This window comes from Perca fluviatilis, chromosome 19 (assembly GCF_010015445.1).
Source record: "Perca fluviatilis chromosome 19, GENO_Pfluv_1.0, whole genome shotgun sequence".
Classification (NCBI taxonomy): domain Eukaryota; kingdom Metazoa; phylum Chordata; class Actinopteri; order Perciformes; family Percidae; genus Perca; species Perca fluviatilis.
This window is the reverse complement of record NC_053130.1, coordinates 32,649,770-32,668,446: the sequence shown is the minus strand read 5'-3', so window position 1 is coordinate 32,668,446 and position 18,677 is coordinate 32,649,770. Positions and strand designations below refer to the sequence as shown.

The following is an 18,677-nucleotide window of genomic DNA, read 5'->3' as shown; positions in this document are numbered from 1 at the left end:
AAGTTTGTATGTGTGTGGAAGTACCACAGACACAAAAGAACACCCCAAATCCCAGAAAAAGTGTTTTTTTCATAATATGGGCACTTTAAAATATTTTTTTCACACTGAACTGTGCTTGCAAAAGAATTTTGACTTTACACCTTAAAGTTAGTAGCAGTAGTGTGTGATGTATCCAGCCAACATGATGATTTTCTTAGTAATTAAATTTCATGGGTCACTGCTATTTTTGTTTGGGCAATGTACCTGCCTAAACATTAAAAACATTATTTTTTGAAGTGGGAAAATATAATGTAATGCCAATCTTATTTGCTTACTTAACCAGAAAAAAAACATATGGCTCCTACAAAAAAAAAAACTAACATAATTATTATTCAACAGTAAACAGTATGCTATTTGTCTTATTCTTGAAGGCCAGTGTAGTGGATGTACATAATACAAACAGGGCTCAATAAGCTTGAAGTATACAAGCCCAAGTATATGCATTGTAAGAATCTATTAACGAATCCTATAATCTCTTCCCAGGTATAGATTTTTTATATTATTGTTCCAATTTGTGTCTACGTTACATGTGATGTCACTGTGTTGTATACATTACAAAGATGATGCATGTATGTCCCCAATGATCATACATCCAGCATAAGCATCCAGCAGCAGAAAACTAGTAATTAATTTATTTCTCTATCATTTGTTTATAATGGTCCACATTTTGCACAGCAAATAGGAATAGAGTCGATGAAGGGAAATTATTTAAGAGATTTCCATTTTTATACAACAAACACAATGCTGTTGTAAATGTTGTTGAGTCAGTTGCCTTATAAATTGTAATTTGCATATCTTACAAACTGGTTTGAGGGAGTTCTGTCTGGCTGTATCTAAAACAAAATACTGGCACATGTTGTTGTTTTACAACATTTGGATAGAAAGAAGCAGCCACTGCAAGAGAGGGGGTTGTAGCCGATTCCGTGGTCTGTCCCGGGACCATGGTCTCTGGCAGGGACCAGTGGTCACAACCACTAGGGGCGCTAGAGACACTGGTCGCTACCAGCTCCTCAGTGGTCTGCCCTGTGGTCCGTGAAGCGGCTTTAGTATTTTCTCCCCTTTCCTGTTGTTTTGGCAGCACTGTTAGCTGGATGAATGTCAGAGATCATAATCTTTTGTCTATAAAATACACTATATCAATGTATTATGATTATTATTGGTATTATTATTGATTATGAAGATCCGTGTGTTCAGGACCAGCTGGTCTCTGGCACGGACCTGCTGGTCACAACCACTAGGGGCGCTAAAGACACTGGTCGCGACCAGTGGCATAATGGTCATGACCAGCTTCTTACTGGCACAAAGGGCACTAAAGTTACTGGTCCTGACCTGGTCCTGACCACCTCCTCTGTGATCTGTTCTGTTGTTTGGACCAGTTAAGTGATCTGTGGAGTGTTTGTATTTATTTTTAATACAACTTTTCGCATTTCTCACTGTGTTAGCAGAATCACCTAAGGTGAGAAGCCATAATAGTTTGTCTATCCAATGTTATTGATCAATATTATTAATAGAAATTATAACAAGGATTACATTATTATTATTATTATTATTATTATTAATAATAATAATAATAATAATAATATCAACTATGCAGGTCTGTGTCTTCCTGACTGGTTTAAACTTTACCAATGTGTTTGTCACATTACCCTTTGTATCAAATCTTGATCTACAAACTAATGTCAAATAAATGTAGTAGAGGAAAAGATGTAGAGTTGAGTGACAAAGCAACATCAAATGGATACAAAAATGTAAAAGTTTAATTAAAAATTTAGCTTAACTAGCTTACAGAACACTAATAAAAGTAACAGTCGAATCATCTTAATTGATCCAGCAACTGATCACTCGATGATCGTTCCAAGGATTTTCTCTGCATAAAATCTGGAAAAACCCTCAAATCTCACCAGGATGTCAATTGTGGCCTGCATAAAAGAAAACATTTTAGTTCAGGACAACATAGGAAAAAAATAAGGAAGACACATTACCAGCTTTATTAATGTTAAATTAACAGATGTAATTATATTTATGGGTGATCAAGTAACAGTAAGCTAAATTCTGTTAGAATGGTAGAACTGTGACATTAATGGATACCTTTATGTCTTTGTTCAACTGAAATTGGAACATACCTCTGGCACCATGACATCAATGACAAAGTCAATGTTTGAGAAGAGGCTGTAATCCAACGACAACGTTGGCTTTATCAAGTCAATGAGGTCATTCATCTGTTGGACATAGTAAGGGTAAATACAGATTTATTCATTCTTTGACAAAATGACCACTTTAAAAAAAATAAAAAATGGCTTAAAAAAATATTACTTACGTGTTTCTCATTGAAACATGTTGGCTTTCCGTTAAGGATTGTTTTCAGGGCACGGTTTCCCCCTGGGTTTTGCCAAAGGAACATCCTGTTGGATTTCCTCTCCCCACTGTCCAGCATTTCTTTCAGTTCCTTTAATGAAATATGTTAAGAACACTGGTTCAACATTTACTGTTTATAAATAACTAGAATAAACAATACAAACCTTTATTCTTTCCTTGGAAATTAGGCCTTCAACCCCTTTGTCCCTGAGGCTGGTCAAAGTACTGCAAATTACATAAAAACAAATAAGCAGCAATACAGCACAGTACAATGTCACATTTGTCAAAGAATGGTTGTAGTATTCTTTTTTCATTATTAAGTTATATTTCATGATGGTTGAATGGTTCAGATGGTTAAAAAAATAAAATGCAGTTAAAAGCAAGGTCAGGTTAAATTCAAACACATGATTTCATGTTGTTTGATGTTGCACCTGGCATTTGTGTTGTGTGAACTAAGTGACCGAGGAAGATGAGTGTTTATGTACTGCCGTTTGACAGCATAAAAAACAAAACAAAAACAAATAACCAACTCATAAAAGACCCAATGATGTCCTGCTTCAGTTTTTATAGAAGCTGCAGCTAAATTCCCACAGCAGTCACTGTCATGCATATTCAGGTGTTTGATTAAATTAGTAGAAGGTTAAAGATTGGTCAAACCTGGTGAAGGCGTATGGCTCAGGCAGGTCACACCCACATGTGAAAATGCCTGACTGACTGGGCTCATAACAGGCACAGTCTTTGTGCAGCCAGCCATTGCATGTCTCACATTTCACCCAGTCCTCCTTCTGCACATGTGGATACAACGGCCTACAATTTCAAGAGACATGACCGGTGTAAATGAAGGAGCAGCTACAACAAATACAGTCACAGGGCCTGATTCAGGCTGCAGAGTGTGCTAATGCCAACTGCGATCCAGAGGCTACATTGATCCTACACTACCAACATTTAGATGAACCGTACAAAGCTTAAGATTTGAAGATAATTTTCTTCCTGATGTAATATTGTCAAACTATGTGCAGCTGGCACAAGGCCAACTCCAAGCTGTGAATCTGTTACTTGGTGCATTGTTTTAACAACTCTTATACTACTGTACCTTGACTGCCCCTTTCTAGTGCTGTCGTAGTAATTGCAGGCATGAATTGCCTCTGCCATGCAAGACTCTCGCACTTTCTTCCCCTACAAAAAATATTTGAACTGTTAAAGATTTACATGAAACTAATTTCATAGCCTGCCTATATTATCAGTTGCCTAGTGTCTTATGATTTTTACATTACCTTAGGAACAGAATCGGCAATCAAGCAGGCTGCGTGATACATCCTGAGATGCCCCAACTGGACTTGGTTCAAGGGTTCATTCGTCATGTCTGTCCCTTTGATATCAAGCTCAGCTGCCTGAAGTGAGTGACAAAAAAAGTATTAAAAAAAAGTATACTATCTATTAAAACAATAGCAATTCCTTAAATAATTTGACAATACCAAGAAGGGGTAGGCTAAACCAAATCACATCCCCTTACAGTGCAGACGAAGACACCACAGTTGACCCCATCTTTCTGTCTCCACTGGTCTGGATATGAAATGGACCATTCCTTCAACCTCCATATGTTCTGAAACGCAAGGCTAAAAAAAACAGATGTATTATTCAGTGTTATGTTTTTCATATAATGTCAGTTTATTAGAATAAATGTGTTTACATACCTTAGAATGTCCATATCAGGTTGAGAAATCAAGGTGTACTTTTCAAGGGAATCATAGACTCGGATTTCTGTTTTTGAGCCATCAAATACCTGTCAACATAATGGCCAGTATAAGTATAGTGCACTCCACTACATGCAAATAAAAATTACTAAAGCCTTTATATGGTTATCCATGGTGGCTCAGTGGCTACGAGCATACCATAATAGTCATGTCAGGTTTTAATCTGGCCCTGGACCACTTTCTATCCTGTCTCTCTTTAAAAAACAAAACAAAACAAAAATACAATGTCCCCGAAAAGTCTTAAGAAAAAAACCCTCAAGTTTTACAGCAGTACTCACCCACAGAATGAAATGATTACCAGTCTCTGGAGTTTGATGGCCAACAACCCGTGGAAACAGAACCTTTGAGTCTGGCTTTAAGCCCTTTAATAAAAAAATATTTAACACCAAATTAAAGCTGCAACATTAAGGAATGTTTTCTTCTGTTACACTGTCACAATTATAAAGTTATTATCAGTTGTGACAATAGTTTATTTTCTAAGATAAAGTAAAAGAATATGCAGATAAAACACATGCATACCTGGATGCAATGCAAATGGCGGGAGCTGATTGATTCCCCGTTGATCCAATTCCTCCACCAAGCCGTGAAATGAAATGTTTGCAAAGTAAACACCTGTAAAAAAAGAGCAATGGCTTTTGGTTAGCTGCACACTGTTTTTGTATTCACTATCCATAAAAAAATACAAATTACAATAAAACTTCTTACATTCTGCAGAGGTCTTGCCAGCTGGAGAACTCTTGCATTCACTGCCTGTAAAAGAACAAATAAAGCTGTCACTATTTAAAACTTTGGTGTAATGACACATAACATGCATTCATGTCTACTTACATCATCTGTAAGCCATGGATATGAGGTGTGGAGGTCATCTTCTAGGAGAGGTTGTGGGCAAATACTTAAAAGGTCAGCCAGATAAACTAATGCCTGGTCAACCTGAACAATGGCATAGTCCGTTGCTGGTGCCTTGTACAGCTCAAGCAGTTTTGCCTTTTTTAACGGGAGGGGGAAAAAGAACAGAAATCGGTGTTAAACATTAAGATTACAAATGCATTACATTTGATGTATAAATCCTAAGTAACAACGCCTGTTCCATTAGCATCATGTTGAGGGTTAACATCCCATCCTAGCAGGAATCAACTCTACATTATTAAATAAAGTTGGACAGCCAGCCATATTTAAAGTCTGAGCAAATTGACAGTGATTGGCACTGATAAATGATCTTGTTGTTCAAGATTAGAATAATTTATGTTCATTGTAAGGAATGAATTTATGGGTTTGACATTTTTTTCATTTGTAGGTTTGCATTTGTCACAGGCCAATTACAGGCAAATGCTCAGCAACTCAATGGATTGGACTACATGTCCAGCAGTCCACACATGTGAAAAGTGACATTTGAAAATGTAACATACACACAATCAAAAATAAAATTTTTGAACAAAATTTTTTAATTACCTTGTGCTCTTCCTGGATTGGGAACTGCCCTATTGAGAAGCTGTTTTTGGCCATGACATTGTGTTGTACTGTCATTTCTACATCCACTTTTCCTCCTGGGGCAGACATCTCTGAAGACATAAAAAAACACAATATTACCACAATTTAGTATGAACATTCATATTGTCATGATGTGGAGAGGTCTGGACCCAAATGGGTGGGTGAGGGGGGAACTTGACAGGAAGACAAGGACAACAAAATAAGAGGAAATAAATTATACAAGAGATGCACACCATAACATGTATGTGCTTTATGACAATTTGTCACACAATTACCTGTACTTGTAAGCCTCAACCGTCCATCTGGCCCAATTTGAAGATTTTCCTTGGTTTGTGTCTCCATTTTTTTGATGAAGGTCTGATTTATGTGGTCGTTGTGCAAATGGAAGACCAACCTTGTACAAAACAAGAAATGTGTCTCCTTCATTTGACAGAGGAAGTATCGGTCAAAGGACAGCTCTCGGTTTTTTTGTTCTGCCTCTGAGGAATTGACAAAACTGCACAAATCAGGGACAAGGTTGAGGCTGCGGAGTACTTCCTCTGGCCGGGTTTGATTTTTTTGATGGAAGTGGTCATACAAAGAGTACCGCTCAGCAGTGCCTGTGATGGGATGTGGCCTTTGCAAATGTTCTTCAGGATTTACATCCTTTTGGGGGTTGGTATTATTCCTCCTGTACAGAAGATTTTTCATCCAAGGAAGATTTACTGTTAGACTTTTATCTTATGCTGCCTGTATGTTTTCTCTTGTAGGCGAGCAAAGTCTTCCATCATTTGGATTAAAAAATCTTTGCTTTGTCCTGTTGTTGGTGTGTCTTGCAACACGACCAGCAATGTCAGAAATGTAAATGGTTGGTGGCTTTGCAAAGCTTAAGAGGCCATCTGCGTGGTACCTCGCACTTTCCTGCCACAGAAGTGGGGAGCAGTAATAAACAACGGAGCGAGAGCAGCCCATGTGCAGTACACCACCTAGATGGAGACAAATGATGATAGCTGATGTTACCAATAGAAGAACAAGTATTTGAATTTGAAAAACATTGTCAGTCATATTCATTTGTTCCTAAACTGTATACTTGCAGGTGAAGTCAAAGGAAAAGCACTAAAAGAGAGTACATAAAGATGCAATATCTATCAAAATTGGTTATAGTGATAATCACATTTCCATTACATAAAGTAACACTGGTGGATGTAAAAAAAGAAAAAAAAAAAGTATATATTTATGTCCTTACCCCCTGTTTTCTGCAGCTTAGCAAACATTTTTGGATAAACATCCTTATAGAGGAGCATTTCCTCAAGTCTGTTGATCAAATCAGTCTCAGATCCCTCAGTGGGAACACCCAGATCAGAGCAAGCTTTAATTAGCTCACTCTTGCTTGCCTGTAGATGGCATAATACAGAAAGAAGCACAATTTAATTTCAGAGGTAAATATGAATGCTACCTGCAGCAGCACAAAGAAATGTGTAATAGAGAAAATAAGCAAAATAAATTACCACTGATTTAAAAATACAAATCACCTTCTTTGATTCAATCAACCGAAGAAGCTCATCCTCATTGAGGTGTCGATCTTTCTGCGTTTTGTGGTCTGTTGTTGGCTTACTATGGAAACCTTTCAGGATCTCAGTCTTAGGTAGCACATCCCCAACTCTAGTAGCTGGTCCCATCCACGGCACAAAAGAGGAGTGTGTCAACTCCACTGAATACGGGTTGTGGGTTTTCAAGTCTTAAACAGAAGGAAATATACTATAGGTTTCATAATTTATTAATGTCATTACTTCTATTTTTTTTCAATGTCACATTCCTTGTTCTTTATTGCTAGGTCGCCATTCGAAATCTAGTACAATAACAAACCTTCGCAGATGCCACTGGCTACAATTTCTTTTTCCAGTCGGTCCCACTTTGAGGTGATGTTGACTGAAAGATCTACGTCCTTGACGTCTTTGGTAGCTGGCCTCTTCAGTGTGCTCACTAGTTATAGAAGAAGAGTAGTTAAAAATGAACGTAAAAGTCAGGTCATACAATTTTCCAGGAATAGTTTTGAAATGAGCTGAATTGTCTAAACTGATTTTTGGCCAAATTACTTTTAAAGAAAGAGGTCATTATAGTTTTTAACCCTTCACCAAACAATACGCATGTATAGAAACCACTCTGTTGATATTTAGAGTATCAAACAGATTGATAACTCTTTCTGAGTTCCATAGTAACAGCAGAAAATACATTTCTACAAGCCTCAAAAAAATATTACATAAATTATGTATTTTTTAGCCTACTCACATACCTGGCACATCAAAAGACAGCTTCCAGTTGGCATCTGCTATTACCACTGGGGGAAGGTGGCCATATTTGTAGCAAAAGAAATCATACTCATAAGCAGTAAGTGCAGAGTAGTGAAAAAATGCCCTCCGGATGGTGTTGTGGTGGATTGTCAAATTCAGTTGATGCTCCATAGCACTGATGAATCTTCCAATAGCTGTGTGGGTCTGTTAAAAGATCAAGCAATTAGTACTGTTCTATACTTACTGTACAAATTTGTGCCATTTTATGTTTCTAATTGAATGAAAAAAGGACCATATTACCCTCAGTAAATTTGTCATGAAAGAGCATAACTGAAGAGTCAGAAACACTTTGTTGTTGTAGTTGTGGAAGCCTGTCAAGTAATTCTGAAATCTGACAGGTGTTCTGCAGACCGGGCACGTTTTGATGTACACATGGACACCTAAAAAGGGAAACAAATTGTTACAGGACATAGTGGATTTTTTTTATATATGAACCCCACTTCTATTGACTGGGGTACCTGCAGAGACCAAAAGGTATACTATTTGTCATATCAAAAAATATAAAAAACAGTAATTTCACCATACAAACCTTTTTGAACAGTTAGAACGCCATAAACTGTTGCGTTTTTGGTGACACATTTCTCCTCGGACAAGTCTGGTGGTGTAGGACCTGGACAGTACGGGCACTTGGTTTCTTCAGGTGAGAACTTCTGTGGGATGTTTGCTGCATTATTTTGCAACTCCTCTGGTAGTTTGGGAGGCATTTCTTTGCAGTTACACAAGTATTCTACAATTTTTTAAATCTGTTCTGAACAAATTTTATTTTCACTTTCAAAATGGCTTGGCTCCATATCTTCACTGTAGAGATCATTGTCAGTGTCACTACTGAAGTCCACGTCCCTGTCATTGTCACGTAGGAGGTGTCGTCTTTCCTGGAAGGTCCAACACAACGAGACATAAATGTGGACACACATTCTTCTCTTTGTGCCTTTGCAGCGACATGTCCACTTTCTACTTCCAGTGTCCAGTGTCACTCTTGTTCTGCCAAAACAACACCAACTGTCCACTTTTGAGGTGTACACGGAAAAGTTTACTTTACTGCCCGAATATCCGTGTTCATCAAAAAACACAGGATATACACATTGAGTCCCATCCTGTGTGGCTCTGTCATTTAGGTTTGTGCATTCCTGTTTAGTAGTGCTGGAAATCAGCCCCTTTTCGAACATCTCCTCAATTACCGTAGTCTGCAGCAGAGGAGGTGGCTGGTGGTACTGGAAATGCTTTACTCTGTCCAAATGTATGCATTCTCTGCCCATTGCCATGGCCATAAACTCCCTGCAGCTTGGCACTTCGCAGTCAAGGACCTGCCTAGAAAAGGACTTGGACACATGAATTATGGTCCGTGGTCCAGACTTGTCCTGTGCTGTAACAAAAATCCCTCTCTCTTCATCCACAAGCAAGATGGGTTCCGTTTCTTTCTTGTGTTTGTCCAACTCGTGTCTTCTTAATGTAGGTGCACTAGAAAAACATGCATCACATGCAGGACACTTAAAAGATTTACAGTTCCGTTTCTCAGATTCCACTGGCTTCTCTTTCACAGAGAACAAATCTGGAGAAAAGGAAAAGAAACATATTACAGGCTTTATGTGGCATTACTTTTTCTCAAATACTAAGCATGTTATGTCATGGCATACTGTAGTACAGTAAAACAATATAAATAAAATCCACTGTGCAGACACTTGCTTGTAATACTTAGTTAGGTGCTATGATATGAGTAGAAATATATAAAAAAAATATCTACCGCATTTTTGTCATTGTAGCATTGATTACCATAAAATAAGCTTCAGTGGGCAGTGTTCTCTAAGACTTATACAAAACAAAGTCGCTGGGCCTTTAAAGCAACTGTATCAATTCAAATAGTTTTTTTTCTTATGTTAATACATACCTGGGAGGAGTGTCTTACTCTGAAGAATCAACCCTGTCCATTGAGGGAAAAAAAATATAATTTCATTAAATGTGTAATGGTTATTTGATATTATTATTATTATTATAACTTGAGGTTCCTAACCATAGGTTGGGATAGATATAAAAACTTGACATTTTCAGTTAGTCAGCCATCACTATTAACCTAAGTAACATTGCTTCATCATGCCAAGGTACACTTATTCAAGGCCAGCTTTAAATTACTGGAACACAAAAATGTATAGCCAATAGATTTGATACATTACTTTTACATACACCAGTCTGTGTAACTGTGTTCATGGAAAATGCTGATGACAGAGAGCACAATATCTGTTTTTCTGTGTTTTTGAGTGATCTTACCATGTGTCTTCAGATGTTTTTCAAAAGAATGTTTTCTTTGTATGACGGATTGGCACTTGGGACAGTGCCAATGGCTCCTTTGTGCTAGCTTCACCTCACAGTGACAGGGTATACTAAAAGTGTCTGTAGAAAATGAAAACAAATGTGAAAATGAACACATTAGGCCAAGAACACAGATTGATAGGACACTGGAATTTCATAAAAAAATCTTTAACAAAATTGAACAGCCATGGTAGACTTATTATGCTTACCAACTGCATTGTCTCTGAAGCACACTGCATATTTTAAATGGACCTTATTTAGATGGTCTCTCGTTGCCACTGTGGCAACATTGCAGTATGGGCAATTGTTGTCCTCATTTTTGTAAAAGTCCTCTGTTGATGTGAAGGCTGTATTGAGAACTAAATAACCGTACAAATCATTATTATTGGTATAATGATATTGGGCCTCATTCACCAATTTCTTCCTAAATTTTCTCTTAAATATGTTTTTAGCCTACCTAAGAAAAGTCTATGTCGGATTCATGACGTGTTCTTAAACAGCAGAATTGTTCACACCTGTGTTCTTAGGATTGATGAATCCCACGTATTCGTAATTGAAAGCGCGTGCCAGTTGTTCCTAATTAGCATTTAAAATGCCCATATAAGGACATGACACTTCCTGTGCACCTCCTGGGAAGAGGGAGACGTTGTCGGAGTCGCATATGACTTGTATATTCCAGTGGTGGAGGGAGTGCTGAATCTCAGTACAAATAAATAAATAAGTAAAAGTACAAATAACCAGAGACATATTTAAAAGTAGAAGATGTCCACTACCACAAACTATGCCTGGCTTTTATAAGAAGTTGCTATCCTTAGCAGCATAAAATCGGAATGCGGTTGTTTTTTTCATGGATGTATTTTAAGACGGTTTTATTTTCTTTAACCATGCAAGTAAGCAAATAAAGTGTGTGAAGCAGCGAAAATGGGGAGGCGATTTGAAGAGGTCCAGCCAAATAAGTAAATAGGCTAAGATATGAACGCGTCTTACGCTGCCTGGCGGAGAAGTAGGCTAACGACGCTGTGGTGAGAAATAGATGGCAACTATGATTTAAAAACGGGAATAATAAAAAAAAAACATTTTCATTTTCACGTTCACCGGAGTAGCCTATTACCGAGGGTCAGCAGCGTTGCGCCCGGGCTCTGGAGCACCGGGGCCGGCTTGGAAGCCGATGAAGGATCGGCGGTGCCCCATATATACTGTATCTATGGCAACAAAACTTTACTGGTCAGACAAACGTGTGACCATAGATAGGCCTATAGAACTGGGCCTATAGGCTAGGGGGAAAGCTTAATACATCCATGGGAAAAACTAATCAGAAAATGTAACAGAACGTTGTAATTGCTGCAAAATGTAACAAAGTCAAATCAAAAGTATGCACTATTGATTCAGTACAGATACGGGAAAAATCCTACTTAAGTAGGCTACAGTAGGCTAACGAAGAAACAAAGGCTAGGTTACTTTGTTACATTCCACCACTGCATTGCATTTTGGCCCTATAGCGCGATCAATCACCAAATAACGCAGGATTTAATCAGTTTAATTGCTGATGTAAATTGCAGTGTTAACGTTTCTTCGCATAAAATTATTTTTATTTCAACATCAGAAATACATTACAGTAGCCTAGGCTACAATATTATCATTGTAAACGACTGTTGAATTAAATAAAATGCAGTAGGCTAACCAATTATTTGGAGCAAATTGTCATCACTCAAATGTGCGTAAGAGTGCTTTTCAGTGTTCGTAGATTTTGTTCTTAGCTAAGAACAAATCCAAGTTAAGAAGACATTAGTGAATGCCAGAATCTTCGTAAAAAGTGCGTAAGTGGGGTTTAAGAACACATTTCTTCGTAAGAACGGTTGTAGAATGAGGCCCATTGACTTTAAAAATATGATGAATAGCTAAAACAAAATAAAATACATATCACATGAAATCAAATACTTTACCTGCAGCCATATTTGTCAAGTAGGCTAGCCTTGCTCGCTGTCAACTACAAGGTACAAAATTATCATTACTTCTATATAGTGTCATTCACATAAGACAGACAGCTATAACACATAGGCGTTTTCCAAAACGTTGTGCCCTTAATATAAACATAAAATAATGTGTTGGAATTATATAGCGCTTTTCCTGAAAGTGCTTTAAAGAAACCATTATTTTTTTTTTTTTTTTTTTTTTTTTTTCTCTCTCTTTATATATATATATATATATATATATATATATATATATATATATATATATTCTGATTGGCTAATGGGTCCTGATAGGGCCTCCTGTGGCTTTATAAGCTATTTATTACTATTACTACTATATTTATTTCTTATTATTAATATTATTACTATTATAATAATACATTTGGGGCTTATATTCAATGACATTTCAGTTAGGCTATTAGTCAAAGACACACGATGGCTCAAATCTAAAAAGAGTCTGATGACGTAAATATCTTGACGAATAACAATGAAAACATAATAAAAGTCAAAGATTACTTACACAGATCCTTGGAATGGGCCTGGGAATCCAAGGAATCCAAGGAAAGTATATCCTAGACCATATTTGCCGCTCTTCGTGGTTTTAGAATGAGCATATGGCATATGATCAATATGATCACACCTGGCATCAAAATTGGAAATGGCTCCTGATTGGCCAGGAACGCAATCACCAACCGTTTCCTTCATTTCATTGGTTTAAAGGCAGTGGCCATGCAGCCATGGCATGATCGAAAAAACAATTGAAATTTAATCTTAAATTCTCTTCAAAAAAGAGTTAGGGTAAGCGGTCCTGATCATTGATGATGGAAGACACGGACCTGCATAGTCGATAGTACTACTCATACAACTACGACTATAATAAATAAAATAATTAAAAAAAATGTAATCATTGTTATTATGATTTCTATTAATAATAGATCAATAATATTTGACACACAAAAGATAATTATTTTTATTTATTTATTTTTTACATGTATTCAGCACAGTGTAGCCAACACAATGAGAAAGGGGAGAAGGTGTATTACATGTACAATAACTACTCCAAAGACCACTCAGTAACTGGTCAAAACAACAGGCAGTTGACAGGACAGGACAGATGTTATTATGATTTCTGTTATTAATATTGATCAATAACATTGGATATGCAAACTATTATGGCTTCTCACCTTAGGTGATTCTGCTAACACAGTGAGAAATGCGAAAAGTTGTATTAAAAATAAATACAAACAAACACTCCACAGATCACTCAACTGGTCCAAACAACAGAACAGATCACAGAGGAGGTGGTCAGGACCAGGTCAGGACCAGTAATTTTAGTGCCCTTTGTGCCAGTAAGAAGCTGGTCATGACCATTGTGCCACTGGTCGTGACCAGTGTCTTTAGCTCCCCTAGTGGTTGTGACCAGCTGGTCCATGCCAGAGACCAGCTGGTCCTGAACACACAGATCTTCATAATCAATAATAACAATAATAATCCTAATACATCCGATATAGTGTATTTTATAGACAAAAGATTATGATCTCTGACATTCATCCAGCTAACAGTGCTGCCAAAACAACAGGAAAGGGGAGAAAATACTAAAGCCGCTTCACAGACCACAGGGACCACAGGGCAGACCACTGAGGAGCTGGTCGCGACCAGTGTCTCTAGCGCCCCTAGTGGTTGTGACCACTGGTCCGTGCCAGAGACCAGCTGGTCCTGAACACACGGATCTTCATAATCAATAATAATACCAATAATAATCATAATACATTGATATAGTGTATTTTATAGAGAAAAGATTATGATCTCTGACATTCATCCAGCTAACAGTGCTGCCAAAACAACAGGAAAGGGGAGAAAATACTAAAGCCGCTTCACAGACCACAGGGACCACAGGGCAGACCACTGAGGAGCTGGTCGCGACCAGTGTCTCTAGCGCCCCTAGTGGTTGTGACCACTGGTCCGTGCCAGAGACCAGCTGGTCCTGAACACACGGATCTTCATAATCAATAATAATACCAATAATAATCATAATACATTGATATAGTGTATTTTATAGAGAAAAGATTATGATCTCTGACATTCATCCAGCTAACAGTGCTGCCAAAACAACAGGAAAGGGGAGAAAATACTAAAGGCCAGCTTACAGACCACAAGGACCACAGGGCGCACCACTGAGGAGCTGGTCGCGACCAGTGTCTCTACTAGTGGTTGTTTGACCACTGGTCCGTGCGGAAAGACCACCTGGTCCGTACTAGAGACCAGCTGGTCCTGAAACACACGGATCTTCATAATCAATAATATACCAATAATAATCATAATACATTGATATAGTGTATTTTATAGACAAAAGATTATGATCTCTGACATTCATCCAGCTAACAGTGCTGCCAAAACAACAGGAAAGGGGAGAAAATACTAAAGCCGCTTCACAGACCACAGGGACCACAGGGCAGACCACTGAGGAGCTGGTCGCGACCAGTGTCTCTAGCGCCCCTAGTGGTTGTGACCACTGGTCCGTGCCAGAGACCAGCTGGTCCGTGCTAGAGACCAGCTGGTCCTGAACACACGGATCTTCATAATCAATAATAATACCAATAATAATCATAATACATTGATATAGTGTATTTTATAGACAAAAGATTATGATCTCTGACATTCATCCAGCTAACAGTGCTGCCAAAACAACAGGTGTTGTCCGCGAGGCCAGATGAAAACTCAAAAACAAAGAAATAGCAGAATCCATGTCATTTCTTGCTTTACAACATATATAGCATTGTCAGTATTAACAAGATAACCATATAATCACTTAGATAGATGTGTTTTGAAAAGCAAACTATATCATTGCTTAGAGTGTGTGTTGAAACCCCCCAAAAAATAACATATATCTTATATATTAATCTGTTTTTGCTCATATATTAATATGTTTTCTTACATATTTTTTGATTTTATTGTTCTAGAAAGAGTTTTCTTTGAGAAACAGTAAAGTGTAGGAAAGCACCTAGACAGATAAGAGCACAGGCAGGAGCTGCGGCCTTGACCGGTGCATGCAGCTGTGTGTGTGTGCGTCTTGAAGGCACATGTGTGGCCATACACAGCACATGAGCTGTAGAGTTCATGAAGTTCATTACTGTAACGTAATTTGTGAAGTGTTTCCTACATTACCTTACAAGGATAGGGAAGTACATATAATACGTCCCTTTTGATAACTTTGGGAGGAGTAAAATGTTTTTTGTGTATAAATATGAGTGTTTTTGCCTAGTAGCGGCCCCTTTCGGGTGAGCCCCTCTTTTGGGTCCCTTTTGGGTCCCTTTTGGGCTTCCTTCGGGCTCTTTTACCAAGTGCTTTACGTGGCATCGGGATACCATGAAGCCTTCTCCATCTACCCTTGCACTTTCTGTGTTTTGGGGAAGATTCATTATCACTCTCCCAGCTGGAGAGGGGTTCCCTTGTGCTCGCTGAGTGTAAGGGGAGGGAAAAAAGAAAAAGACTATCTCTGAGAAGCGGCCCCGAATACCTCTGTTATACAGAGGCCAAAAGTTCTTCTCTCTTAGTTTTTACCCAGACGCTATTTTCGCTGCGTTGTGGGGAAGATTTATTTACCCTCTTCGACATCGAAGAAGGAGATTACCTGCTCGTTTATGAGTGTGGGAGAGACAGGGCCAGGAGGAAAAGAGAAGCAGCCTTAAATACCTCTGTTAGAGCGGAGGCTTTATCTTTATTTTTATTTTAAGTTTTATGTTGTAAAGGACCACTTGCTTTTAATTTCTGCTTTTGTCACAAAATAATAAAAATCACCTGAGTCTGATTTTAGACTAGGGGAGCCAATCTTTGCCAGTTCTTTATTTTCTCTGGGATCGTACCGCCCTCTGTCAAGCGGGTGGGGTTCCCCCCCTTACGGGGGTTAGCGACTCCTCTTTAACCGCCCGTGGAGAGTTGCCTCCCGGCGGGGATCGACTTGGACACGCAGACCTCCTGTTATCTCCTCGTGGGAGTGCATTTCCCTATCCGCGCGGCCTGGTCAGAGCCTCTGAGCATCCCCCTCTCTCAGTCCGGCGACCAAGAAGGGCAAGGCGGGCATCCTTGAGAAGGAAGGGACCTCCGTGACCCTGGGAGGACGGCTGACAGACCGTAAGTACTAAAGAAAAATCATTGGTTTTAAAGATCCCCTCGGGCAGTGCTTGTCATATACAGGGGGATAAGAGCCCGTGTTTTTGGGGACGTCTGGTGTAGTGTGTATCTAACCTCTTGTCTGCCGCCCGGGTTCCCTGATCCGGCCGAGGGCTTCTCAACAAACGGGCGGTGTGTGTCTCTATAAACTAAAATTAATCAGGGAAGCGTCAAAAGCAACTCCTTTTTAGTATAGGTAAAAACATCCGCCCCGCTGACGGGCAACTGGCGTTCGTCCGTACGGCAAAAGAGGGCACTAGTAGGGCCGGGGGTTTGCTGAGGGGAAGGCAATAAAAAGGGGTTGGCTCGGCCACAGCGAGCGACGCGATGCCTCAGCGAACTGCCACACCGGTCGACACAGGAAAGGGGAGAAAATACTAAAGCCGCTTCACAGACCACAGGGACCACAGGGCAGACCACTGAGGAGCTGGTCGCGACCAGTGTCTCTAGCGCCCCTAGTGGTTGTGACCACTGGTCCCTGCCAGAGACCATGGTCCCGGGACAGACCACGGAATCGGCTACAACCCCTGCTGCACTGCAACTTAAATTGTTTTAAAAAGAGTTGATCCGATGTTGTGCTAGTCTTGCATAGCAAGATCTATCTGTGTATGTGGAGTATGGCTGCACGAGTCAACCTTCTGGGCAAGGGGTAAAACCATTCTGGCTTTTATGTATTTCTTTAAACCAATCACAGTTGTCTTGGGCAGTGTTAAGGTCCGCATTGCAGTAATGGTACCCAGCAAAATAGATAACGGAGATAGCGGAAGAGGGAAGATAGAATGCCCGATATGAATGTCGGGAAGTTTAAGTGGTGAACCATCCCTTTAAGATTTAAACACTGATAACATCTTTTGCCTACCAAACACTAAATGAGAACTGTGACTTCAAAAGTACAGTGCATGCATCTCACCTTCACAAAGGTACTCAAAAAAGGAGCCAATCTTTGCAAGTCCTTGGAATATGAGTTAAGTGTGCACCGTGGCGTTAAAATTTCACACTTCTCCTCCTTCTTCTTGTTCTTCTTTCCAAGAAGAAGCACTGGCTTGTATCCAATGGCATGGAGTTTCTCAAGCTGTAATGACAATTTTATGTATAAAAGAAATCGCAAAGAACTAAGCATATTAATTATTAAGAAAACCTAGCATTATAGATGACAGCATCGGGGTTAATGTCATTCAGGATGATTTTAACTTCATGGTGAGTTTAGCTTTTGTATAATTGCATGATTCTATATAGACAAACAGCAGCAGAAAAATGTAATCTGTTATACACACTTTTCCAAGCTGGAGTTGCTTTGATGGAGTTTGAACAACCACATCTCAACCTCAATAAGCTCTACTCAGTTTGCGACTTTTAACTCAGCATTACCTTAAAATATTTACATATGGGTGCCCAGATAGCTCAGTTGGTAGAGCGGGCGCCCATATATAGAGGTTTACTCATCGACGTGGTGGGCCTGGGTTTGAGTCCAACCTGCGGCCCTTTTCTGCATGTCTTTCCCCCTCTCTCTCCCCTTTCATTTATTTGGCTGTCCTGTCAATAAAGGCCTAAAAATGCCCAAAAAATAATCTTAAAAAAAAAAATGTAAGTATAGGTACAAAAAACTTTTTTCACATTTGTTGCACAGGCACCATCATAAATTTAAAAGTGTAACTGCTGTGCAACTGAACAAACTGACAATCTATAGATGTATTTATAATAGGCCAGGACCTTTGTGATTCTGACTGGATGGGTAAATGCTGGAAATTTACAGTTGAGATGGAGTAGTTTTCTAATTGTTCATCCACAAAAAAATGGGATTACCATATTGCACCTGTGATTCTGTCATAACGTAGGTCAGTATTCTTTATAAACTTGCAGTGACATGCTCACTTAATCACAAATTGTAACACTGAATTTATTTCCTATATTATGTGGACAGTTGAAGGAAAAATAAAAAATTTACATACCAGGATAATAGCTTCATCCTTAATGGATGCAACATTGTGGTATTTCTGACAGCCAGCCACCCACTCCTCTCGCTTCTGATCAAACTTCTGTAGCTTCTTTTTTAGATGCTGCTTCACAGGCTGCTCCTTTTTGCAATGGACACAGATTTTCTGTGCGCAGGATAAAATGCCCTGACAGAAGGGACACACCTTCTGGGTTGAACCCCGTGGCATTTTGACTAACACAGTCAAAATGACTGACACACAGACAAGTTAACAGAAATAGTTATCGAGAAAAAGATTGAGAAATTAATAAAGACTAAGAGATAGACACAAGAT

General features: G+C 39.0%; 2 protein-coding genes across 2 annotated transcripts; both read right to left on the bottom strand.

Annotated features, from left to right (window-relative positions):
* Positions 1–1,774: 1,774 nt before the first annotated feature.
* Positions 1,775–6,360, bottom strand: LOC120547622. The gene is made up of 15 exons (XM_039783143.1): positions 5,912–6,360; positions 5,598–5,707; positions 4,977–5,132; positions 4,854–4,898; positions 4,668–4,760; positions 4,427–4,510; positions 4,089–4,177; positions 3,908–4,010; positions 3,669–3,785; positions 3,488–3,570; positions 3,052–3,201; positions 2,559–2,619; positions 2,357–2,485; positions 2,163–2,258; positions 1,775–1,958 (listed from the first exon to the last, which is right to left on the bottom strand). The coding sequence occupies exons 1-15, from the start codon at positions 6,324–6,326 to the stop codon at positions 1,878–1,880; spliced, it is 1,812 nt and encodes a 603-aa protein (XP_039639077.1). The 5' UTR covers positions 6,327–6,360; the 3' UTR covers positions 1,775–1,877.
* Positions 6,361–8,580: 2,220 nt separating this feature from the next.
* On the bottom strand, positions 8,581–11,461 carry LOC120547814. The gene is made up of 5 exons (XM_039783509.1): positions 11,382–11,461; positions 10,480–10,718; positions 10,229–10,351; positions 9,852–9,884; positions 8,581–9,515 (listed from the first exon to the last, which is right to left on the bottom strand). Exons 1-5 carry the CDS (start codon positions 11,459–11,461, stop codon positions 8,704–8,706), a joined length of 1,287 nt encoding a protein of 428 aa, XP_039639443.1. The 3' UTR covers positions 8,581–8,703.
* Between the last annotated feature and the right edge of the window lie 7,216 nt (positions 11,462–18,677).